General features: G+C 40.1%; 1 protein-coding gene across 9 annotated transcripts in view; it reads left to right on the top strand.

Annotated features, from left to right (window-relative positions):
* Positions 1-27,660, top strand: part of PTPRM (protein tyrosine phosphatase receptor type M) — a 766,944-nt gene that overhangs the window by 472,809 nt on the left and 266,475 nt on the right. For all 9 annotated transcript variants that reach the window (XM_032777081.2, XM_032777080.2, XM_032777089.2 and 6 more), the window contains exons 12-13: positions 23,412-23,685; positions 24,817-24,853. In XM_032777081.2, the coding sequence (XP_032632972.1) occupies positions 23,412-23,685; positions 24,817-24,853 (311 nt within the window). The remainder of the gene's footprint in view (positions 1-23,411; positions 23,686-24,816; positions 24,854-27,660) is intronic.

Genomic DNA, 27,660 nt, shown 5'->3' with positions numbered 1-27,660 from the left:
TAATTTAAAATTTGTCAGTGATGGAGAATTCACTACGACTCTTGGTAGATTTTTCCAATGGTTAATTACTCTCACTGTCTTGCAGAGGTCTTGTGGAAAGAATATGGCATCGTGTAATTAAAATTAAAGACTGAATCATAACACAAACATGTAAGGAGGCAGAATTAAGGTTGCAAGAGCAAAGTAGCATCTTAAGCAGACATTCCAAGCCAACAAGTCAGTGTCCTCATTGATCACAAGTAAAATTAGGAAGAAGAGGAGAAACTCTGTGTGGAGGGAGAAAAAAATTAGCTATTAATGTGCTCCCAATGAAACATTACCATTGTATGCTGAATAATGTTTCATTTTGCTGAGCATAATATGAAAAACTTTCTTTTCACAGTACTGTTCATTTAAGCAGGTGGAGAAATCAATGGCATTTCCAACAAGTGTCATAACAGTAAAACATTGCTAAGTAAGACTTAATCTGCAAAACCAGCTTACATTAAATGACATAAAGAAATATTCAGCCACTTACTGGGTTGTACGACAGACAGCATGTGCTATTTAGAAAGGAGCAATAGAAATGTTTCATCGTGACACAGATGCTGAGAATGGTAAGATAAATGTCTAAGGCCTTATAGAAGTGTTGAATTTGGGGAGAGATTACTGTGGGGATATATGATGGAGGTAAAGGAATTAACTACATTCTAACCTTTAGAGTTGAAACTATTTTCAGGATTAGCATTACAGGGCAGTAGCAGCACAAGGCTAGAACCTCATTTGTATTTAACAGCTGTTTTGATCCTAAATTATGCAGAAACTCACATCTAGCTCTGAAGAGCTGTAAGGGCTCATGCTGGCAGAAACACCTCTGCTCCTCCTGTGTTCCTGCCTGCAGAGAGAGAATACAAAGTCAGCAATAACTTACCACAGCAGGGGTGCATCTGGGGAAGAGGAGACAATGCCTCAAAGCAGCTGTTCCCCTGGATCTGCTTATCTCATTCCATGCTGCTGGACATTGCCCTGCAGAATCTCCACAGAGGAGCATTATTAGACTCAAAGGAAAAGGGAATGATGCCACAGAGATGCCACAATCTCCTATTACAGTTTCCTGAGCTGGGATCCACTAGCTCCCCATCCTTTCCACTTGTGGAAACACAGACTATGATATGGCCCTAAGTTAAATAGAGGGAAAGATGTGGATATGTGTACACTGCAGTTAAACACCAGTGGGCTGGCCCACGTCACCTGACTTGGACTTGTGGGGCTCAGGCTTGTGTATTTGGTTGTCCTGGTAATAGCCCCTTGTTGTTGCTATGGCAACTGAGTTAGATTATTAGAGGATAGCCCAGCCAGTTTTGGCTAGATTGGTTAGTTCAGTGTGTGTAAATAAATGGTTGCTTTTTAAGGCTTACAGCTCTCTGATCTCCAGTGATTTCTTCCTAAACCTGCTGCCCCCAAGAATACAACAAAGTGGCAACGAGGGTGGGATACCTATGCTGCCCCAGCAACAGAAGGAAGTAGAAGTCAAGGAAAAGAAAAAAAAAAAACCTACTAAACTCTTTTAGCTGCTGCTTGTTGGCACTGACTGTGAAACTGAAACTAAAACCATGGCTACACTTACAGGGCCACTGGAACCGTTTGAGAAGAATATAGTGCAATGGCATGTGTATACTGAGCGTTTTGAGCTTTTTGTTATTGCAAATGACATTACAGAAGCGAAGAAGGTGCCAATATTCTTAAGTGTTGTAGGGGCTAAAACCTACTCCCTGCTACGTAGCTTACTGCCTGAGACCAAACCTTACAGTGACTCTGTGGAAATCCTGGGGTCCCATTTTCCCCCAAAACCACTGGTAATTGCTGAAAGATATAGGTTCCACAAAAGAGACCAAAAAGAAGATGAAACAGTTGTACAATTTGTAGCAATTTTAAAAAAGCTAGCAGAACACTGTGTATTTAAGCAGATGTTAAATGATGCCTGATGTGACAGGTTAATGTGTGGCCTGTACAGTGAAGCTATACGGAAGCGCCTACTGACAGAGGCTCAGCTTACTTTACAGAAGGCCATTGATATTGCGGTCTCCATGGGACTGGCTACAAAGGAGGTGCAATATGTCGCTGCATTCCCTAGGGTGCATAAAGTGTCACAAGAACCTACCCACAAAACTGTGCAGAGTCAGGAATGTTACTGCTGTGGTAAGCCAGGTCACCAGGGATCAGAGTGCTGGTGTAAGGACCTGGTGTGTTAACACTGTGCCAAAGAGAGACACATTGCGTGTGCCTGTAAACAAAGAAAAAGAGGCCTATGGTCTGGCCGACCATAAAGAAGAAGCCGGTAAAGAAGAAACCGGTATGACCACTATACTATAACCGGTATGACCACTATACTAAGGAAACATGCTGCTGTTTTTGGAGAGGATCTGGGAAGCGTGAAGGGAATCACTGTGACACTGAACATTAAACCTGATAGTCAACCAAAGTATCTGAAAGCTCGAACGGTGCCATATGCCATCAGGCCAAAAGTTGAAGTCACCAATGGAATCTTAATACCAGTTACCCATAGTCCATGGGCCACTTCTATAGTTCTAATAGTGAAGAAAGATGGCTCCCTCCAGATTTGCGGTGATTAAAGTCACTGTCAACCCGGTGTTGTGTGCAGAGCAATACCCGCCTCCCCGCATGGATGACCTCTTTGCGGGCCTGGCTGGGGGACAAAAGTTCAGTAAGATTGATCTGAGTCAAGCGTATTTACAGATGCACGTCGATGAAAAGTCCCAAGAGCTGTTGACTATTGTGACTCATAAGGGGCTTTATCGATACTGTCGCCTATGCTTCGGAATAACGTCTGCTCCCGCCCTGTTCCAGAGGGCTATGGACCAGATCTGTGTGGCTTGCCAGGTGTTCAGTGCTATCTGGATGACATCCTGGTCACTAGAAGGAATGAAGAGGATCACTTAAAGAATTTAGAGGTTATCCTACAAAGACTGAAAGAGTATGGTCTACGAGTCTGCAAAGACAAGTGTGAATTCTTACAGCCCTCTGCTGAATATTTGGGACACATCATTGATGCTGCGGGTCTTCATAAGGCTCCTGAAAAAGTTAAGGCTATTGTGGAGGCTTCCCCACTTCGAAATGTTAGCCAGATGCACTTGTTTCTAGGACTATTGAACTATCATGGAAAGTTCATCTCACAGTTTCCACACTGCTAAAACCATTTCATGAACTCCTTGGGCAGAACAAGACCTGGAAGTGGACTGACGCCTGCAATGTTGCATTTAACAAAGCTAAGGATGCATTGCTAAATTCTGAAATTCTAACACACTTTGATCCATCCCTACCCCTACAACTGGCCTGCGATGCCTCCCCTTATGGAGTGGGAGCAGTTGTGTCACACATTTTGCCTTCGGGAGAAGAAAGACCTATTGCTTTTGCTTCACGCACTCTAAGCAAAGCAGAAACTAACTATGCCCAAATAGAACGTGACGTATTGGGAATCGTTCTTGGAATTCAGAAGTTTCATCAGTACCCGTTTGGGCGGAAGTTTACTCTTCTCACAGACCATCGACCTCTGACATCAATTTTTGGACCCTACACAGGCATTCCCCCATTAGCTGCTAGTCGTCTGCAACATTGGACATTACTTTCAGCACACACACATGAAATCAAATACTGGAAATCAACTCTGCATGGCAACGCAGATGGTCTCTCAAGGTTTCCTTTGCCAGTCAAACATCAAGATACTGCCCTAAAGGAAATCTTCTGCTTTGGATAAGTAGAGAATACACCCATCACTGCTACTCAGATAAAGAAGGCAACTCGCGTTGACCCAGTATTGTCCCAAGTTATGGACCTGGTGATGCATGACAAATCTCGACGAACCTCTCTGGTCCCACCCGACCTTGTTAGCTACATGTCCAAGAGGATGGAGTTATCGATCCAATCTGGTTATTTACAGTGGGGGAGACGTGTCATTATCCCACCACCACTGAGATCACAGATGTTAGAACAGCTACATTCCGGTCACTGTGGAATAGCGTGCATGAAGGAAATTGCACAAAGCTATTTTTGGTGGCCTGGATTGGACAGTGCTATTGAAGAGAAGGCAAGAGCTTGTATGTCATATCAGGGTGTCAGGAATGCACCCCAGTGGGCGCCCCTACACCCATGCGACTGGCTTGAAAGCCCATAGCAACATATTCATGTTGACTTTGCTGGCTCCCTTGAAGGAAGCACGTTCTTGGTGGTGGTAGATGCCTATTCTAAATGGCCAGAAGTCTCTCTAATGCAGTCTACTACTGCAGAGAGTACTATCCAAAAACTACAGGGACTCTTTAGTCGTTTTGGTCTGCCAGAACAACTTGTTGTCCGAGACCAATACAGGTTTGAGTAAGTTTTTGATTGAGTGAGGAAAATCAAAACGTGACAGATTGAAAGTTCAAAACCACGTGGCCGTTTATTGATGGGGGATAAGTTGCAACTTGGGCTGGGGAGGAGCGCTTTTACCAACTAACAATGCTATCAGAACAAGAATAACAATCTATTCACATCCAACAACAGGAAACCAAATGATCTGTGATTAACTGCTCACCAGAAATTAGAGCAGATACACCACACTGAGTAAACTATATACATTAACCAAATATTGTAAAGTACAACAATTAACCACAATAGCAATCAGTACAACAATTTAACTTTCATATACTATATACATAACTTAGTATCAAGTAAAACAAGGGAAAAAGGAAGAAGCTAAGCAGACAGAGTGTTTACAGCAATTAGAATATAAATACCACACTCCAGGTGCAGCTGACCAGCAGTACAGACACCAAGGGCATGGCGAATTGCCGGGACACAACACAACACGAGCCGGCAGGATACACAGGAGACCCTTCTAGCTGGAAGGAGGATCCAAGTCTTTCAGCTAACATGCGGATACTCCCGCGGATCCTGGCGTGAGACCTGGTTTTATTCGAAAGCTCTCTTACTCGTGTCAGCATCTGATTGGTCCCTAGCTCCTTCACCAACCGGGTTCTGAGCTGGTGCCCTCTACGTCAATGGGAGCTGCACCCGGCACACTATTTTGCACACAGCCCTATGCTTCTGCACACAGCACCAACTTGACCTTTTGACTGACAGAAGGTTCAAGAACAGGCACACTACCCTTATGCACACGGCACGCTGGTATTTTTGCACAAGGTGCTAGCCTGACCTCTAGGTGACCAAGCAGAAAGAGCAGGAGAATGCACATGGCACTATAATGTTGCACATCGCACTACAGTGTTGCACACGGTACCAATGTGACCTTTTGACCGACAATTGGCCATACAGATGCCATGTTTGAGCATAGGCTTTAGGGCTGCGACACTTGTGAGCGACAACGGACCCCAGTTCATCTCTAAGGAGTTTCAAAATTTTATGAAGGCAAATGTGATACACCACATCACTTCAGCACCATATCATCCATCCACCAATGGATTTGCTGAAAGATTTGTGCAGACAATGAAACAAGCTTTGAAATCGGCAAGGGAACAACACTCCATTCAAAAGCATCGGGACACCGTCTTACTTTCCTACAGAAACACACCTCACGCTACGACCAAGGCATCCCCAGCTTTCTAATGATGGGATGACAGCTGCGCACTTGCTTTGATCTGCTGAAACCTTCTGAACCCCGATAAATTGTACAACATCAGCAGCAATATTAAGTCATCAGATGGGCACCTAGAGCAAAAGACCGAACCTTTAGCTCGGGACAGCCAGTTTTGGCTTGGAATTATACTTCTGGAGCTAAATGGGTCCCTGCCACGATCATCGCTCAGACCTGACTGGTTTCCTACACAGTCCGGACTGCAGAGAATCTCACCTGGCAGTGACATGTAGATCAGCTGTTGGCAGGTCATGCCAGTCCTCAGGAGACATCTTCAGTTGAGTTGTCTGACTTCACCTCTTCTGGTGAGATACCAAATCAAGAATCACCTGTTCCTGACTGTTGTCCTCCATTACTGCCAGCAGCAGAGATACCCCTCTACCCGGAACTACCTCCTGACCCATTCTTGCCACAAACCCTGAGCCTATTGTCAGGCCTGTGCCCAAGATACTTTCCGGTGCAACACCACCAGAAGTTCACCGTAATCCACCTAGAGACAGAAGGTCTCCTCAATGGCTGGATCTTTAGCTAGGACGAACTCACAGTTATGGGGCAAAATAATCCCCGGGATTTAGCCCGGAATGGAGGCAGTCTACCCTCCTTCTCTAGTTTAGTGTTTATTTTATTTAGGGGATGTTCTTATTATTTGGGGAGGAATATGCTGTGTATTTGATTGTCCTGGTAATAGCCCCTTGTTGCTATGGCAACTGAGTTAGATTATTAGGGGATAGCCCAGCCAGTTTTGGCTGGTTTGGTTAGTTCAGTATGTGTAAATAAATGATTGCTTTTTAAGGCTTACAGCTCTCTGATCTCCAGTGATTTCTTCCTAAACCTGCTGCCCCCAAGGATACAACGAGGCTGTGGGGCTATAAAACTGTAGTGGAGACATCTGGGATTGGGCTGGAGCAAGCTAGTCTCTCTTTCTATACTACAGCATAGCATAGCAAATTAGAGAACAGCCTTGAGGGGGGGAGAGGTTTGTGAGAAGCGTTCCTTCTCTACTCATGGCCTGCTAATTCTGGTGCATCCAGTTATTTAATTCTTCAGCCTAATTTAAGAATAACTCTCCAGCATAAATGTGGAATGGCAAATAGGCTCAGTGCTCCAGTGTTAACATTACATTCGCAAATCTATTAGCTAGGCTCCTGCTCTTGAAATTACTTCTCCATTTCTTTATGGTACACAAGGAGTTTGATCCATCTGCATGTGCATTATTTTGCATTTACATGTATGTCTTAATGACGGCCTTCTGCTTAAACATGATATGTCCAATTTCCCATAGCTATAGGTTTGGGTGTTGTAGCATTTGCAGAGCTTCCCTGTCTCATGTGCCTTTCCCAAAACATAGTTGTATCACTGCAATAGTTTTAGTTGTTGAAAAGCACAGGAGTAAAGCAGCAGTTACTGAAGTCTGTTTCTTATAGGTTGCACATTCTGAGTATAATGGAGATACATCAGATATTAATACTTGTTCTTCTATAAAAAGAAGAGGAGTACTTGTGGCACCTTGGAGACTAACAAATTTATTTGAGCATAAGCTTTTGTGGGCTTATACTTAAATAAATTTATTAGTCTCCAAGGTGCCACAAGTACTCCTCTTCTTTTTGTGGATACAGACTAACACGGCTGCAACTCTGAAAACTGTTCTTCTATAGTAACTTTCATCAAAAGATCTCAAAACTTGTTGTCTGAGAAACAGTACCATTAGTTCATCAAGGTGAGTGGTATCCCATCTCTTACCATGTCTACTACCAGAAAGGTGGGGAAACAAAAAAAATAGCTGTAATATAACCGGTCACTTGTGCATGATCTGGGACTGAAGATACTTCCTGTTTCCCTAAGACCATCACTTTATTTCTTAAACCACAATTTGCACTTGCACCGATTTTTGTTTGCAGTCTTCAGATGATCCAACACCTTCTCAAATTCAGCCACAATATGTAATTATCTGACCTCAAGACTTCAGGGTGAATTCCTTAAACTGATTACAGCGTAAAGTGGTATTTCCTGGAGATGTGAATAGATCTCAAATTTAATTATTCTGGAGGTTTGGATTTGTGACCAGGCACATTCATCCTATTTAGATTAATGAAAAAGAGAGCCCCGGTTGATTGCTGGAACTTATCCTCCGTTGTCTTAGTAGACCCTGAACGCTTTTTCTCTTCCTACAGTTGGAGGGAAAGAAAAGTGAGTCTTTGTCTAGTCCCTTCTATCCCTCACATTGTGGAGATAGGGGGACAGCACTGAAGAAAGAAGACCTGATGGGGTCCTTCTCCCTCTTCATTTTCCCTAGCTTCTGTAGTTGGAAGGAGTGGGAAGAGGCTGATCACCTGAATGACGCTAACTCTTTTTTGTTACAAAATGAACTGGCTGCACTATTCAGGCTGAGTTAATGGAATTCCATCTAGTCTATTCAGCAATGGATCTCATGGTCCAAAGTTGTCCCTGGGCCTCCTTGGGCATGAAAAGTAGTCAAACTGACTGCCCACTTTGTGAATGTTAACAAATATTTGAGAGTTCAGAACAGCACCATTGTGTCATAAATTTGTGACAGTTTTATTTTTACTTTTGCTTTTTCTGAATGATCTGCACTTCAATATAACTGAGCATTCATGTTCTCCTTTTGTGAGACAGAATAAAAAGAAATAACCAATTGGTTTCCACCAGGCTTTCAGTGAACTGAATACTTCATCCAAGTCCTCAACCTCGGTTCCTTTCCAGGCTAATAATCCTAACTGTTGCTTTCTTTATTTCTTTTGGTTAACCAGTTTTTAATCTACAAAAAGACATTGCCCCTTACTCCATAGTCGTTGGTTGTTTTGTAAATTGGTCTTGGCAACCTGAAAACTTGTGAGTTAAACAGTGTCATGTTGGCTGATAAAGCACTTTGCTTGCTGTAACCATGGTGCATTTTTCTACTTGTATTTATACACTTGCCTTTTTTTCTTCTCCTTTAAAAGAGAAGTTAAGCAAAGAGCATAAAGCTGATTAAAAAGCTTTGGATTGCTCTTTGGATTGTTTTAAGTGTCACAAATGTAAATTCATGACAAACATATTTTTTGGCTTGGTTCCAAAAATTACTGCCGCAGTTTCAGTAAATCGCATTGAAATTGAAAGCATTGTTAAAACCTGAAGTGTCAAGTATTCATTTTTCTGAAAAGAAAAATATTACTTTATCACATAATGACACATTTCAGCTTGCAGTAGTAGGTAGGTAACATCACATGATTAGGGCCATACCACTCTGTGGCGGTCCAGCTCTGAAGGCAGCAGCACAGAATTAAATTCAGAGCTCGACGGCCACAGAGTGGCGGCTGATGATTGAGGGCCTTTCTGCAGGCAGCAGCGCAGAAGTAAGGGTGGCAATACCATACCATGCCATCCTTACTTCTTTGCTGCTGCTGGCAGTGGCTCTGCCTTCAAAGCTGAGCTCGCAACCAGAAGCCAACGCTCTCCATCTGCCCATGGCCTGCAACATCACAATGCCTGCAACAGCACAGAAGTGTAGCAGTACCACAAACCCACTCCCCACAATTACCTTGTGATGACCCCCCCACACACACACACAACTCCTTTCTGGATCAGGACCCATACAGTTACAACACCGTGAGTTTAAAATTTAAATATCTAAAATCATGAAATTAGCTATTTTAAAAATCCTATGACCATGAATTGAACAAAATGGACTGTGAATGTTATTGGAAAATTAGAGACGTTAATTTTCCATTGTGGACTGTGGGGGAGGTGGGACATTAGTATACTGTCACATCTGTTTGAAAACTCACTTTGAAGGTCCAAATCTTTAATTGGGCCACCATTTCTGGAGGCTCAGAATTAGATGTGCAATTTTGCTCAAGCTAGTGTTGGAACTGCCTGGAATAGCAGGGTACTGGATTTGATCACTCAGGAGATCTCTTCCAGTCCTATGTCCTTATGAGTCCATGATTTAGATTTAAGCAGCCTAAATTGAATCTGTAATGAGTTGTGCCTGCAAAAATAAAGGCCAGCATTTGAAAATATAGCCCTGAGAAACTAAGATTTGGCTGCAAGAAAATCTATGAAAAAGTTTTTGTGCCTCAAGGCACTTCCATTGTCTTTTTATTTAGACTGTAAGAGCACTCTGCAAGACCCAAAATTTCTTTAAAATGACGTGTTGACAGCTTTTACTCACATTTGAAGGCCTACCAGAAGAAGATTTTCAGGAGGGATTTGAATGATGTGAGAGTGGATTCTCACTGAGCTAGGGTTTAGAGATTATTATTCCAGGTGTTAGGGGACAGCATGGAAGAAGGCAGAGAAATAAGACTGGGAGGAAGAAACAAAGGATAGTAGCATAGGTTTTATAAACTTTGAAAGCTCTATAAACTTCTGAACTTGGGGTTGACTCTTTAGACCTGACTGAGAACCTTTTGTGGCTCATCCATCTGTAATAATAAGGGGCCTGATCCTCCATCAGTAATAATAAGGGGCCTGATCCTGTGAATTTATGAACACCCTGAACTTGTATTGAAGTAGTTTTGAGTTCAACGAACAAAGCACCTCAAAGTAGTTTTTCAACATCTTGTAGAAATCTGATAATTTCTCCATTTATATTTAGAGCAATAATGCATATCACTTACCTGTGCCTTACAAATATAAGCTAATTTTCATAAAACACTTGTAAATTACAGTCCTGGGGCCCTTAAAATTCCACCTCTTCTAAGGGGATTTTCTGTTTTGCAGAATGAATTTTATTATATGACATTGAGTTTCTGTAGAACAGGTTGAATTGTAGGGCTCCAAGGTCAAATGTAGGTGGGTGAGTTTAGTCATGCTACATAGATAGGAGAAAACTGAAGCAAAGGGGCTTGCCCAAGGCAGCAAAGCAAATCAGTGGCAGAGCTGGGATTAGAACTGAGTAGTTCCTTACTTCCAGGATCAGTCCAGCAAACTCTGTTGTATGCGTTACTTGTAAGGGTGAACGAAATAGAAAAACTCTCATTAATAAAAAAAAATCTAAAATGTTCTACTATTGCTATTTTGCAAGGTAATCAGGCTTTTTGGAAGACAAAACCACATTTGAGTCAGTTCTGCAATAAGCGTCAGCCTGAGCTGACAGGATTAAAAAAGTTTAGAATTAACTGCTCGTTTTATTTCATTTACTTATGACCCTTTTGGATAGCATGTACAATATCTGATGTTTAATTACAATTGGTATGTCCTTGTGTTTGTTACATAATTTAAATAATTGAATTATGATGACTTGAAGGAAAAAATTAAATGCACAGATAAAGAAATCTTTAAATTAGTTTTGAAAATATCACCTTCGTCCAGGGATAATTTACTTGAAATTCTATGCCTGATGTGAAGATTAATAGCAGATTGCCTTTTAGGGAGCTCTCAGCCTAATTCTAATGTCCAAGTTGTTCTTTTATTATCCAAAACCTCCATAACTAAAGGATTTTTTCACCTTGCCCTTTGTTCACAGTATGGGACTGTAATTGAGTTCATATTTCTCATCCAACCTTTCAGCTGTAATTAATATTTTATTATACCAGATTTTATCACTAAATAGCCTAGCAGCAGAGTATTGAGTCACACATGCTCACAAAAAAGGCAGCAGTGACTTATTGATGCCAAGCAAGTTCCTTATAATGAGTTATGGTTGAGAGAATACAAAATACATTCACAGTACCCAGCTAATATTCTCAAGCAATGTATGACTTGACCTATCTTGATCAAACCAGGACAAAGAGAAATTAAAGTTAGGAAAATTGAATATTCAGCCTAGTGGATCTATTTAGGATATCAAATATGTGGAGCACCTAATAAAATTGTCTGTGCAAGACCAAGTATCTGTTTTCATTATTACATTTTGTGAACAGGACTAGTTTATCATATGTTTTTTGTATTCTAAGTGATTTGAGGTTTTCTAAGCTGTGTTACCTACCTCTACAGTGTGAGAAATGTAAAAATCTGAACATTGAGTGCTGTGCGCATTGTTCATCTTTAAGCTGGTGTAAACCAGAATGAAGGGGAAGGTGTTTTTAATAAGGATTTGAAAATGTGAACAGTTTTTTATTTATAAATAGTAGTAAACAGGACTGGGGGAAATTGAGTCATTTTTGTTGCCTGAAATTTAACAACTTTGGTGCTCAATGGTTTTCATCATAAAACCATCCACATAGTTTGGGCATAATTGACATTCCAGCTCAGGGGAGAGTCTGCTGAGGCACTAATATCTGTATCTCTGCTATGAATAGGTGATTGCTGAAAAAAATCAAATTAAAGATAGAGGTCACTGGCAGAACAGATCAGAAGAAGCTCTGTGCTTAAGAATAGACTATTAATTCATTGATACCAGCACAAGTACCCGCTCCAAAGTATGTATAACTGCAACAAAAATTTCTTCTCTTTTTATGTTTGTATACCAACTGGCTAGCCCATAGGATAATGGTGTAAGGCCTAGACTTTCCTTTAGGCAGAGCTGTGTAAGGGCAGTTTGTAACTGTGCCTCCACAGCACTTCCTTCCATGCTTCTGCCTTGTTTCCAGGAGAAGAAATCTTCTGTAGCCCCTGAATGTTGGATGGATGGTCTAGTGGATAGGGAACTGGAGTGGGGTTCCAGGAGACATGGGTTTTATTTCTGGCTCAGCTACAGACTTTGTACTCTTGGATAACTCATTTAATCTACCTTGTGTCTCAGGTCTCATCCACAAAATGGGGATAATATTTCACTGTCTCACAGGGATTTGTGAGGATAAAAATAATGATCAAGAGGAACTCAGATATAGGGATGAGTGTCATATCATTTAGCTTCATAGATAGATTACCAGGTGCAGATTACTTCCACTTCTTCCTCATTCCCCAACATACCAGCCAACAAAGCTCTGCTTTGGAGAATAGTGGCTCCATGAGCATTCTTTTCCACCCCTTCCTGGCCCCCACACGCCTGAAGCTGTGATAGGGGCAGGGTGCACAAGGGAGTGGGAGCAGTCTTACATCCTGCACAACCATACACATGGCAAAAGGCCCTGAATAGCTAAAGCCCACTCTGCTCTACTTAGGGTTCAATCCTGCACTCATTAAAATTAATAGGACTGCGCATGTGCTTAAAATTAACTGCTTAAGTGCTTTGCTGGACCAAGGGTAAGGCGCTCATCACATTGTGAGATTGAGTTCTTAGCTTGTATGTAGTCTGAGTAAAGACTTTAGAGAGGTCAAACTAAACGAACAACCCGCACTGACTCGCCTACTTAACCTGTGCGCAATTGAATACCAAAGATAATAGTACTTAAACTTTCATCATTGGCTTGAAATAGACAATTACCTTTGATTTTTAGAACAAGTAATTCTATTGGAAAGTAGTAATGCCACATTATGTTTCACTTTGTGAGTGTTTCACTTTCTGTCTCTTTAGACCAACATCAGGTAAGAGTTCTAATGTTCTCATACCAAAAATTCCATTCTGCCCTTGTCTATGTGTAGGGATTACAATACCTTCTGTGCCAAACCATATTTGAAAGACTAAGATGCCTGATAAACGTAAACAGAATTTTAATGTCTCCCTTAAGGGGGAAAAAGAGGTTTTTGTTGTTGTTGTTGTTGTTGTTGTTTTTTTAGACACACAGCACAAATCCAAAAATAAACTGGTGGTATGTGTTCAAAGGGAGCTCGACCTCATTTGTGGACTAGCAGGTGTGAGGAGCCCTGTGAATATATATATTGAGCAGCCCAGGAAGTATTAAATAAGTCATCCTGGGTACTATTGTGGGGGTAATTCTTGGGTAAACTTCCCAAGAAAATATTTTGAAAAATATATGCCATGGTATAGTCGTAACCCACACACCTCCTGGGTGTGGTGTTCTGTCCCATCTAGTGTCACCAAGACCACTTAGAGAGAGAGATTAATGAGTCTGCTCTACAGCCTTAGCTAAGGGCCATTATATGGCTTGAAGCTCATGTGCATTTAGCTCCACAGGTCCCATGTTTGATCCTGCCCGCCGACGACCGGGGTCTGTCAGCATTACACAGTCTGATACATTCTGAAGGGAAATATGATTGAACATTTTATATGTGTATTGCATTATATTGTCACTTATTGGCAATCAACTATCTGTAGAGTACAGTGTTTAAAATATAACTTTACTATGTCTCCCTGGCTTTTGTTTTACCTTAATTTCCTTCCTTTACTCCACTTTTTCTTTTTGCTTTCCTATCATATATCATGGGTTCATCGTTTCATAATTTCAGTGTGCTGTTCTCTTTTCTTCTTTCTTCTTTATGCCTTTTCCTCTTTCTTTTGATATATTATGGTTTCTCCTTCCTTCCTTCTAGATTCTGTCTCTCCATCTTCATCACCCTATTTCTTATTCCTTTCCTACCCCTGTTTTTCTTTTATCATATCCTTTCAATCTTGCTTGTCTCTTTCTCTCCTCTGACTATGGTCAGTCATTGCAAACCCACAGCCACTTAGCCATACACCCACTACCTCCTCACTCGGTACTTTTCCTCTGGTAGAAAATACACTAGCAGATCTCTGGTGCCCTCACTCCTAAGCTCATCACTTGCTGCCGTGCGCTTCACAGATAACAGCTTGCCAAATTTCATTGATTCAACATAGATGATAGGTTTCAGAGTAGCAGCAGTATTAGTCTGTATCCGCAAAAAGAACAAGAGTACTTGTGGCACCTTAGAGACTAACAAATTTATTTCAGCATGAGCTTTCGGGAGCTACAGCTAAGTGAGCTGTAGCTCACGAAAGCTCATGCTGAAGTAAATTTGTTAGTCTCTAAGGTGTAACATAGATGATGGTGAGCTAGCCCTGCAGCCTAGGAAATCACTGACTCACCAGGCAAATGTTCAGTTGCCTCATGAGCAAGTCTAAGACAGCTTATACATATAGGCTTGAGGATACTCTGTGGCCACGTGTAGTTACTTATATTAGTATAATGTTAGTGTATAATGCGGCACATTCAGGGCCATTATCATTTTAAGTCTGCTTGTCACATACTTTACACTGGTTTAAAAGACTACACCAGGCACAGGGCAACAGAAAATCTGTCCCAAAAAATACACTTTTCCCTGATACTTGGGATATTGAGGTACAAGGAACAAAACCTGTAGGACTGATTAGCAAGTGTGAAGAGCACAAGTCATGTCGAGGACATCTGAGTGGCTCAAAAGTGATTAAGGGGACTTTAATCCTTGTGACCTGAGTTCTTTGACACCATCTTCTTCCTTCAGGTGAAGAAAGAATGAATGAATAAGAGAGCTTAGCTTTACCATAACAAAGCAAGAGGTTTGAGTATGTGTGCTCAGAAGGTGGGAAATGCTATATAATGAAGATATACTATTTTTATGTCCTTCTTATGAATACATAATTGTGCAGAGAAAATTTAAGGTTTCATGTGCCAGTAATACATTTTACATTTACAGGGGCCGGCGCATGGAACCCCAGACTGGCAGCAGGCTGAGTGAGGCTTGGGGCTGGGACCCTAGGCTGGCAGTGGGCTGAGCTGCTCAGCCCGCTGCTGGTCTGGGGTTCCATCCGCTGGTCCCTCCCAGCTGGGAGACTGGCCGCCGGCCCCGCTCAGCCTGCTGCCAGCCCGGGGTTCTATCCATCCAGGCTGGCAGTGGGCTGAGCGGGGCCGGCAGCAGGGACCCCAAGCCGGCAGCAGCGTGCCACTGTAAATCGGCATGCGTGCCATAGGTTGCCAACTCCTAGCATAAACAGTGAGGACACATTAATGTGTAGAGCTTTGCTGTGGAGATGCCAATCACCGGGTTAACTGTGCAATGAAGACCTAGTCTTAGGGCCAGATTTTGCTATCTTTATTCATGCTTAGTAGTATCTGACTACTTGAACCATGCCACTGAACTCAGTAGGACTACTTGCTGAATGAGAGCATGAGTAAATGTTTCAGAATGTGGCTATATGCCTTTATTGTCAACTACACTTGCAGCATCAGAGACTTAGGCTATGTCTACACTTAAATGGCACCGCAGCACAATACAGGGGAGATACTTAGTACAGCGATTGGAGGGGTTCTCCGATTCCTGTAGTAAATCCAGCTCTTGGACAGGCAACAGCGAGGTTCACAGAAGAATTCTTCCATCGACCTAGTGCTGTCTACACAGGGCATTAGGTTTGCTTAACTATAGGGACTGATCTAATTTTCTAGTGTAGACCAGCCCCAGCTTCTAAAATTGATACCCAATCCCTCACTGGTCTGCCAGGGTCTCAGAACTGGTCATCTTAAAAAAACATTGACCCCTGATGAAGTAAAATCTTGATAGGCGCACACAATTTTTCTATCTGAGAAAACTAAACCTCAAATACTAATTAGTTTCAAAGATGTAATATTATGGTAGTGCCCAGTAAGAATAGGGGACCCTTTTGTTAGGTACCGTACAAACACAACAGAAGACAACTTACACTCTAAGAAGTGAAATGAGTAATGGAGGATAGGGTGAGAGGGATGCAAATGAATCTCTGCAACTACCACACACATTTACATGCTTGGAATTGTTTTCTTTTAGTTATAAAAATATAAAGTAAGTGCAAGCTAACCTCATCTGCCTTTCAAGCCATTAATAACTGGATTATTTTGAATGCATATTGAGACAAGAAGGGGGGAGATTTGAGGGAGGAGACTGTAGTGGTAATTTTGTATATTTGAAGGGAACCACTCATTACAGCGAATAAATGAAGACTTGGCATACCACTTCCGAGAGATTGCCGACCCCTGGTTTATGCACTTGTCCATGTGTGTCTGGTAGCACATCCCATGGTTCTTTGTGCTGAGATGCTCTAGGATTCTTTCCCAGTCTCTTGTGTCTAATGCAGAAGAACTTGTCTGTGCTTCGGGGGAAATTGTGGGAAGGGAGGGCCATCAGCAGGAGGGCCATGAGTGAGTTAGCTTGCACTGCAAAGTGGGCAGGTTCCAGCCTGACTTAAACTGGAGCCTAGATTCTAACCCCCCAAACTGACACCCAGTTCAGCTAGCCCAGGCTTAGCACTTCCAATCCCAGGTCAGTGTTTTTTATGGATGGTAGGGAAGGTTGGGCTAAAACCCAAGTAACAACCTGTGTTAACTGTTCAGTGAAGACCTACTGTGATGGTCTTCACTCGTGGGGAGTGATGCCCATTGCTCAGGAGCTTAGGCCCTTTGACATGGAGAGGGGTATGTATGGGAACCCAGGCCCTCCCACTCCATTTGGCTCTGGCCCAAAGCTGCCCTGTGAGGGTGATAAAAGGGCCTGACATCCAGGAGCACCTTAAGGCTGCCCTGCCTGGGCCACCTGACTGTTGTCCATTTGCAGTATGTAACAGGAAAGTATGAAGGGGATCAGCTTACCAAATGGCACTTCTTCGCATTCGGGCATGGCATGATAACTCTTTTCCTCTTGGAGTGGCAGCTGCTTCCTCTTGTGCCTTGGCCCTCTGGCCAGGTCATTTCCAAGTCTTTCAGGAATAGTCCTTAAAGAAAACACGGGGAATCCACGCAAATAAATTGGGTTAGTATGTGAGAGGACATAGCCTAAGTCTGTGCCTCCCTCTCAAGGTCTATCAGGAGCAGCTTCTCCCTTCCCTCAGAGAGGGACTTTCAGGTCGTTGGTGATGAGAGATCCTGCCTTTCCCCAGGTGCTGCAAGGTAAAGGTCCTTTCTCTTCCCTGGCCTGCTCACAAGTGAGCTGTTCTGCTCCCTTTTAACTCCTCCTACCCAGTCTGTGCATCTTTTGCAAGTGTGGCGGGGCGGGGCTGGCTGAGCGCAGAAAAACTCCTCAACCCCTTATTAGCCCAGTGTGGGCTTTGTACACCCCATCATTCATGCCCTAAGTGATTTAGCAACATATTACTAAATAATTCTCTCATTTGTGCTCTATTGGGTTGGCAAGCGAGGCAACTGTGGTTCAAGGGACCTCAGGAGAAATGAGTCCAGTGCAGTGGCATACTGCGTGTTTTGAGAATGCTTGTAAACTGCCCTCTGCCACTTACCTGTTAAACAGGTTCCACTCTACTTTCTAAATAATCAGTGTTTAGAAGCCTAATTCATGAAAAGGATTATTTTTCCTCTTGGGTTTGATTTGCCCACAAACAAATTCAAATTTGGGGAGCTACAGCAACCTGAGTGATAAATTATGATAATGTAGCCTAAAAGCAGGAGTTTGATAGAAAGCCTGCAGTTTGCAAAGATTCTATTATAATTTGGTATGTTATTGTTAAAGAGTCCTAGACTAAGAAGTCCTTGATCTCTGTCAGTGGATCAGTGTGCTTAGTTTCTCCAGAACTATGGATACATCTGTCAGGATACTATAGGAAAGAATTAAACTATAGTATGAACAGTTTGTCGTTAGGATCAAGTGATATTAGTCAAGCCTGTCTTACGTTAGTTCTTCTTTGAGTATACTTATAGGAGAACGAAAGTAGAAAAACTGTGGGACTGTCCAAGGAGAAGTGAGAATGAATCTTTGCCTATTTCAGCTGTAAATGGGAATCTGGGGGGAGAAATTCAGAGTTTGGGGTTTGTAAGGCCTGGCAAAGACATTCAACTCCAGTCTGGCATAGTTGGCTCTATGAAGAATATCTGTAGATTCAGAAATGCTTTATCCAATTGACTTTTGACCACAGGGAATTCATTAGTGATCATATTCTCTGTCCCTGTCTTTGTAATATTTTGAATTATTAGTTTCCTAGTTAAGCAAAGCATCCAAATTCCTCTGACCTATGTGCTTTAGTCTGAGATCCGGAGCATGCGGCTGTCCTGAGATCTCTGTACTCTGTCTAGGTTTTTCCAAGTAGAAGTTCACTTAGCATTGTTAGTTTGTTCTCAGAGAAACTTCTGGCAGGTGTCATAGCCAGTTTACCTTCTATAAACAGATTAACTATCCATACATGACTTTGTAACCAAGCAGCCTTTAAGAGGCAATGGTTTGCTTCCCATTTCCTTTCATCAAGATGTATCTGTAATAGAGTCATAAAGAAGATGGTGAGCTAATTCCAGAGACCTCAGTAGCTGTGCTAATTCTGGAGACAGAAGGAGCAGACATCATTTCTGGATGTTAATTTGTTACACATTTATTTTTGGATTGTTCAGGGCCAAGTTCCTGGCATCAACTTTGAATCCTAGAAAGTCTAAACTAAATATTTCTGTATTTAATGGAAACCTTAAAATTCATGGCAGATGAACTGTGGCCAGAATATGCAGTCTTCAGAGCTCCTCTGACTCTTCTGCAACTAAGATACCATCTACGTAAATAAGCATTTTTAACTCTCAGGGCCCTTGGGAGACAAATAGTTGGGTCGCACTCTTGTAATGAATGCCCTTGTAGCAATACACGGGCAAAATAACTTTGCCTTCCACTGATACAGTACTCCTCTACAAGAGAACCTTTCCTGTTTGTATGCATAGGAAGGCTTTGCTTGGATCTATTTTTGCCAGAAAATCCCCTTTGTAAACCGTGACTTTTAAGTCTTTGAGACTATTCATGCGAAACAGTTTGGCAGTCATAAAAAGGCTTAAGGGTTTTGTCTTAAAAGCTAGATGCCATCCCCGGTGGACTTGGGCCTGTGAAAATGTAGTTTATTTAGGCCACCTGAGAATTAACTTTTGGCAATATCTCTAGGGTCTCAAACTGAGCCTTCTTTTATCTCCTCAATTACAGCTATTGAGGTATATCTGCCTACGACTCCTCTCACTAGAATGTAGGTGAAATATACCATTAGCCCTCTGACATCCACTATAAGATACAGGGATATTTAGTCTTTCTCAGATTTGAATAAAACATGTCAGCTTTCCTGCTGTTGCCTGTAACTGCGCTAGCCAAAGATGAGGAAAGACTTGCTGCAAGTGACTGCAGAGAGGCTGCCTAGAAGGGGCTAAGAAGGTTTGAGTTGTTTACTTTACAAGTCAATAAAAAGGCGCCATTTTCCTGTACCATCATTTTGTTGTAGCGGGATCATACTGTTCAAGACTCAGCAGGTGATTAGCACTGAATACTACATTTTTCAGTCCCTTTCCTGCATGTCATGAGGCACTGACCATCCTATGAACATAGAGATATGACAAAGCCTATGGAACTTGTAACTTCTGTAAATCATCTTATTCCTCTTTTTACTTCAGACATATGGACACAAGTGACAGGAATTTAAATATCCACATCTTTAATTGCAGGAATATCTTTCTTCTAAACAGACAAAAATCTGATGGATTCAACCAGTTGAAAGCATCGAGGCTGTTTAAGAAATTGGGAACTGGCATTCAGTAATAGTAATTGCTTAAGCTCTTTTTAATTTGGAATTACTTTTGACTGAACTAGAACTGGTTGTTCCATTGTTTTCAGGTGACGTAAAGCTAGACTAGTAAATTGTAAAGACTTGTTAAGGGTCTGTAGTTTCATACTGGTATCAAAACTTCTTCTTTGAGTGGAATAAGTACAGAATAAGTTTGCTGCTTTGTAATATTATGTTATAATTACAATTTGATTTATTACGCCTAAGCATTAAGGCCCCTGTTCGGCAAGGTACTTGAGTACATGCCTAATTTTAAGCACATGAACTCACGTACTTAAAATTAAGCATGTACTTAATTACCTTAATGAATTACCGTACTTCTTTAATTCATTCTTCTGAATATTGTCAATAATATAAGTTGCTGTGTTTAACCTCTTTCTCTTACCTCTTATTATACTTGATATTCGGTTTTCATTGGTAACATTTTGAAATTTAGGAGAAGTTTTGAGTGTCTACTTTAGTTTAAGCAACCCAGAATTCAATAAATTTGTGAGAAGCCAAATAAATTAAAATTACCAAACCAGTAAGTATTTTATCCAATACCCAAAAGGCTACACAAGACCATCATATATATAATTTAATTGTTTAAGTTTGGAACCCGTTTGAGGGTATTAAAAAAAAATCAAAATTGCAAGAATTGTTTTCCCCACGTTTTTCAAAATTGTGCATAACATTTGAATCCTCAAATTAAAGAAAAATCTCAGATGCTCTTCTCTAGATTAAATATCATGTCATTCTAATTAAAATGAGCTTTTGAATTCTACTTACAGAGGCCTTAGAGTCTTGTAGTAGAAAAGCATAGCACAAACTAAACTTAAAATTAAATTTCATTTGTCAAGAAAGTTTAGTGTTAGTTATACCAATATCTAGTATATTTTTTGCGCTGTCTACTTCAGTGTAGGTTTTATTTTCATATCACAGGTAGGTAGATTTTATTCTAGTTAAAATGTAGATGTATGAATGGAAAAGGAATAATGCAACATTAAACAAATGGAAAATATGACTAATATATTAGAGGAAAAATAAAGTTCTGATTCAGTGCTTGCTCAGTTCACTAAGCTTGAACCTTAAGATCCCTGTTCAGTATTAGCAATTCAGTTGTTACATATAAAAAGAAAGTGGTTTTAACAGTGAGATTTTGAGCAAGGTTTTGGATTATAATTGTAATTGGTGAATTTATAAAATTCATTAGCAAGATGATCTCATTTATACAAATGTAAAACATTACTCATAAAGGCAGCAGATAGGATTTAGATATTTTTCATTAGCACTTGGACTTTGATAAAGGGGAGCAGAAAAGAGCTGCTTGACCTTTCAGTTCTTAAATTATTAAAGAGCAAATAGATTTGAGGTCTGGATGCTTGCAAATCTAATTTGTCTTGTGAAGTAAGGATGAAATGACATTTTGGGTTGGGAATTGCTCCAGTCAACTTAGTTCTTTCTTTAATATACCTGAAGATGACTCGATGGAAAGCACTGACAATGTAATACATGGAGTAGTGCATGTAGTGTGACTGATACGAACGTGCCAGAGAGAAGACACAAGTGAATGACAATTTTGTTTCTAAAACATTTACAATTTCCAGTTATAATTGCTGTGTGGAAAATGAAAAGAATATTTATTTTAAACAAAACTCAAGCAGGCATTTAAAATTATCCTGTTCCAAGGTCCTGGATTTTTTGGTCCTGGACTGGTGCAGAAATAGCACTGTTTGACTGAAGGGCCAAAACAAGTGTAAGGTCCAAAGCTTTGCAGTCCATCAGTAACAGCATCAGACACCACTGAGAACCATGGATACTTACCTTTTAAAATAGTATAAGGCATGAATTTCTAACTTCCAAGTAGCATAAAGCAATGATCTATAACTATAAAAACTCATATCAGTTGCTAAATCATGTCAGAAATGAAATTGAGGGAAAAGCAAGAGTGTAATCAGAGTCCTGTGATTTTAAAATGTGACCAACTAGAAGTAGAAATCCTTTGGTGGTCCAATACAAATGTTTGCTGGACCAGTTTAAAAAAAAAAAGTGCTGGTCTTAAACTATTAATCAGCTGTTTGGGGCAGAGCCAGCACCTAACACAATTGGGTCCATTACGAGGACTCCTCGGTGCTATAGCAATACAAATAATTAATAATAATCAGAACAAAATATGGTATCTTAATTTATCAGGGGATTATATTCTCCAAAAGCATACGTAATGTTGTGGCTTTGTAGCAATTATATACTTAAAATGTAATTCATGTATTAATACATACAAACTACACAAGAAAATGCAGTCAATTATTACATTTTAGCTACCCTAAACATACTGTAGCTAGCCTTACCAACTCCCTTCCTGCAATCTATGATCACTGTCTTCCTCATGGAGATGAATAATGATCAAAAGTCATTAGTCTTCAGGGAACCAATAAAGTTGCAACCAAATCCTCTTTAGAGAGATGGGTTTCCCATTTGAGAAATTTAGAAGCACTATCTCACTGTTTTGAACAATTATAAGAATGTTATGATTTCATTGTTTTCATGTACATTCAGAAATAATGTTTCCTCAGTTCCTGTTTGAATGTCCATGAGCTTTTATATTTGAGGAAGATGGGCAGTTTCTTCTAGGCCCTGATTCATCAAAGCACTTTAGCACGTTTAACTGCTTTGCAGAATACAGATGGACTTAAACACATGCTTATTTTTAAACATGTGCTTAAGTGCTTTGATGAATCAGAATTATGACAACTGTACAATTATGGGAATTTATTCACTCACTATTAACAAAAAATTTATGCAGAATTAGGCAATTAGACTATTTAGTATTTTGTTTCTGTTTTGTATTTGTGAATGGGATTTCTGTTTCCCCACTGTTATCAGACTTACCAAACTTCACTAACAAAATAAATGTAAAACAACTTTTGTACTTTAGTCATCAAAAAATATATTCTTTTCGCTCAATAACAATCTGCTACAAAAATTTTAAGCAGATTTTCACTTTATTATATATTTCATAAGCAATTGTAATGCCAACAGTTAAGCAAATATGATTCCCTGGCTGATTTTTTTTTTCTATTTATCTCACCTTTCTTCATCTGTATTGATAGTTGTGCTTTTTTTTCCATGCAAGTTAACAAGCTAAAGGATTGAATCCACAGCCTCTTATCTACTTTTTGTAAATAAAATACTTGCTCAACGTTTTAATACTGATCAAATACGTTTCCATGTATGTTCCAACTAGGAAGTATTCTGCATTATTTTTCATAAAAAGTCTTAGATATTCACAGCCAATTTTATTTTCCAAGAAGAAATGAGGTTATTTGGGAGTGGAAGGGGATGTGTACTATAAATTTCTAGACCTGAGTATTGACAGTGTTTTTATACTATGTCCTTGGCCTTCAGCTGTTATCACCTTTTCCATAAATATTTGTCGGTGTGATGATGTGATTTCATAATGAATTGGCTGATTCAGATGTCTTTAAATAACCCATATTTTCTCTCATTCTTTCTTTTCCGATTTCCTAGTGTCTATCAAATAGTTGTTGAGGAAGAGCGCCCTCGCAGGACTAAAAAGACAACTGAAATCCTGAAATGCTACCCAGTGCCCATTCACTTCCAGAATGCTTCGCTTTTGAACTCTCATTACTATTTTGCTGCAGAGTTTCCAGCCAACAGTCTTCAAGCTGCTCAGCCTTTTACAATTGGTGATAACAGAACCTACAGTGGTTTCTGGAACACTCCTCTTCTACCTCATAAAAGCTACAGCATTTATTTCCAAGCTGCTAGCAGAGCCAATGGGGTAAGTCTTATGACAGGTGTAGTCTTATGCAATATTAGAGTGTAAGCAGATTGTTGGTTCTGGACTTTGTATTGTTCAGTGTAGTTGCTAATAAGAGAAGGAATAAAACCATGAAATTTAACAAATTGAGTTTAAAAAATAACAGTTTAATAACCAGTGTTGCATAATTATTAAGAACGACAGAAAAGGGAAAGGAGGAAACCGCATACTTTTGTCAATGGAGAGTGGGTCTGATAGCGCATCATTGCCAGTAATGCTACCGTTCTGCTTTATTTTCATTTCTTACTAATGCTTCCAAAAGTTGGTTAGTATTTCTATCTAGCTGCCTTTTTTAAAGAGGCAAATACTGTGGATACTTTGGTTAAGTTCAAGCCAAACTTGATTTTTGCTTTAATAGCACGTGTATTCTTGGCCTGTCCAATCATATTACCTTGGTTTATAATAGTTTGAACTTCCATTTTCACTTTTGCCTGTCTTGACTGAATTAGAAACAGACTCTCCTCCCCCCTACCTCCTGCGACAGTAAAAGAAAATAAGTAGATGGAACTGAAATGAGAAGAATGTACAAAGGCCCTTGCAGATCATGTTTCATCTGGCTGATTCTTCCTGGAATTGTTTTCCATTTCCTGGGCAGAAATACCCTTCAATTCCTGATAAGCTTTGGCTGTCTCCGTTGACAGCCTAGAAATGTTTTCTGCCAGATACCATAATGGCCATTTTTTCACAGTACACTGGCAGTACAGAAATTTGAACACCATTGATTATTTTCTTTCTTAAATTGTCTAGTATGATGCTTAGTACTGTATTTGTAAGAAAAAGAAAAATCTCCTAAGGTAAATGAATCACCAGAGAAAAAATGCTGCATACATCACGTCCTATACATTTATTTAATTTTCTGGTGAATGTTAAGTGATGTATTGATGGCACATGTCCAAGTGTATTGTGTTTTAGTTGTCCATAGCATGAAAAGTGCATTGGAGTCATTTTGGAAACTGTTAAATATGTGATCAAACACACAGAATGGACAGTTTCCTTAGATCTTATCAACAGGTTAAAAATAAAACAATAGATGGTTTTCTTTGTTTTGGACACAGCACAAGAAATGACCTTTTTCCTCTTTATTTGACACAGGAAACCAAAATTGACTGCGTCAGGGTGGCCACAAAAGGTATGATTAAATCGTGTCAAATTTTCTGGATGTAAATCTGTTGACCTCTCTTTCATACATTTATGCAAACCTCCAGAAATGTTTACTTAGCTAAAAGGACATCTCTGAACCTGACGCTATATTTTAAAGTAATCACTCACATGTTCCGCTGAGACTTAGGAAATTTTCTACTAAAGCACAAATTTATTATACATTTTTAGTTGCCTACATGAACAAGTTTTCTTTTTAAACATACTCTGTGGTTTTTGTATGATCTCAAAATAAGTATTTTTGACATTTGTATATTTGTTTGTATAATAGGACTGTTAAAATGCTGATAACAGAGTACCCACTAGCTGCTTGCACAGGTGAATAATGAAAAATTACTCTTTCCTTATAAGCAATTCTGCTGTCTGAATTGCTTTATAAAAGAAAAGTGGAGGCTCTTCACAGACCAGCTCTTTATGCTTCAATGCCAGTACATTATACTGTCCAGTAGGAGATACAAGTTCAGACAGCAATAGCTATAATCCTGATCCCCAAGTAGAAAAGATTAGTCATATTGCTCAGATGATATGCTTTAGCTTTGGAAACTGGGGGTGGTTTGCGTATATCTGAGTGTAGCCACACTTCTTTAGTACCTCCACTGAATAACAAGACAGAGGTCTGAAAGAAAATTTGGGGATGGCAATTTAGAGGTAGAAAGGTAGAAAAGGGAAGGATTTGGGTGCCTGGACAGCCTGCAATAAAAATATTTCATAAGCAATCGGTCATAGTCCATTCTTGGAGGATCACACATCTCAGGTTAAGTGACTCGACAGAATCTCATGTAGCTTAGCACAATGAAATGTCCTGGTTGCAATGCAGAATCAACATGTGGAGATTTTACAGTTCAGCAATCACAGGTGTCCTTTTTTCTCCATCCTAGACAAGGTAGATGAGACCCTTATTATTTTGAAGTAACAGAAGTATCAGCATGTACACCTCACATCTGTGCCTCATAACTTAAACTGAGGGTGGATTGCCACCCTCCGGAATACAATAAATGGAATTTTGGTCACTCTCTTCTCATCTAGTTCCCAAATATCTGGAAATGAGAAAAAAAATCCCTAGTTTTCAAGTTACTGAGCCCATTGCTTAGTAAATAATTACTAACTTTCAAATATCTTCATTCTAATCAGATGAAACATAGAACAACAGATGAATTTCAGTGGAAAGTAAAACACTGTTCTGTTCTCCAGTAGCATAAATGAATCAGCAATTGATTAATTTACACCACAAATCATGATAAATGATTAGATGAATTTTTTTTTACAAAACACATTTTTTAAATGATTTGGAGATTATTTGTAATGGCTAATGAATGTTCAGTCATTTGGACCACTTGATGGAATATTTGTAATGCTCATTTTGAGAGGAGAATTGCTTTGTGCAATGAAATTGCTTTCATAGCAAGAGACCATTTCAAAGTAACCTATTTGTTGAAAGGGAACTGAGAAAATGGAGCTCTTATTTTAAACACGTCAATTTGTTTTATGTTTTGAAAGCATATTTCTGAGTACTTTGTAATATCTTTGTCAAGCCCATAAGATTGTTAGAGAGATAAGAGGTGAGGACTTTGAAACAAGAATTCCCCAAGTTGGGCTTTGCAATCCTAAATGTTCCAAATTTTAATGAGGTGCTGCTGTAAAGCATTGTTTCCTGTGCTACTGAACTTATAATGACATAACAAAAAGCAATTTCACTGGTTGCTCAAAATGACATGCAGAGTCTGTTTATATTTCAAAATGTAATATATAATTGTTTTATCTATAGTTTAAAGGTCAGATTATGCCTGAATCTCGCAAGGTTTCTTAAAGTGCAGTGAGCTTTTCACCCCTTGGGTTTTCCACAACTGCTAAGTAGAATAGCAGGACCTCTTATTCTTGAGGTGCAAATCACCTCATCTGTCATGGGGAAGAAGGGGGGCCATGACCTCACACCCTTGTCTACACTTGTCTGCTGAATTGATCGACCATGCAGTGGGGTGTTATGTGAACCATCCAAAGGGCTGGTGCAACATGCACACTTCCCCTGCTCTGAGGAACTGAAAGGCCTCTCTGACAAGAGGCTCGATCTCTGACCGCGATTTTCCTGGGTCAGTAAAGCTTTACACTGCTTGTAACTATACAACCTAATGTGGTTATTTTAATACATATAAAGTTCTGTTATTAGACAATTATAGCTGTGTTGTGTGGTTGTGCTGATATATGTATTACAGCGGGCACTTGTGCTTCCTATAGAAAAGGTTGCAAAACAGTCTTCATTATCACATTTGTTTTAACATATTCCTGTCTTTCCAAAGCATCCGTATTTTGTGCTGAAATCATCCTTTTGGACTGAAATTTGAAGATTTTTAAAGCTAGAGCAAAATCTCTTTAGTCATTAATTAGGAATATAGGTGGCAGAATCTGGTTCTCAGCTGAGACCTAATCTTGCAGCCATTTACAGTTCTTACTACACTGCACCCTGTCATAAGCTTTAAGGCCCTGATCCCAAAAACACTTGCATATGCACTTAACTTGAAGCACATTAATAGTGCCATTGACTAAACTCAGACTGCTCATGTGCTTAAAGTTAAGCATATACTTAAGTGTTTTCCTGGATCAGGGCCTGGATCATAAAATGTATCCTGTAAAACACACTAGCTGTGCAGTACAGCCAGGCTGCTATTTTTCTCCTAAATTCCACCAGAGTAGAAGGCTTCTGCAGCTCCACTCCGTGGAATTTAAGGAGTCCAGGGAGCATGTCAATATCCTCCTCCAAATTCTCATTACCCCAGGTTACCT

The sequence above is a fragment of the Chelonoidis abingdonii genome, chromosome 2, assembly GCF_003597395.2.
Source record: "Chelonoidis abingdonii isolate Lonesome George chromosome 2, CheloAbing_2.0, whole genome shotgun sequence".
Lineage (NCBI taxonomy): Eukaryota > Metazoa > Chordata > Testudines > Testudinidae > Chelonoidis > Chelonoidis abingdonii.
The sequence above is the reverse complement of the archived record's forward strand: the minus strand, read 5'-3'. Positions and strand labels throughout refer to the sequence as shown.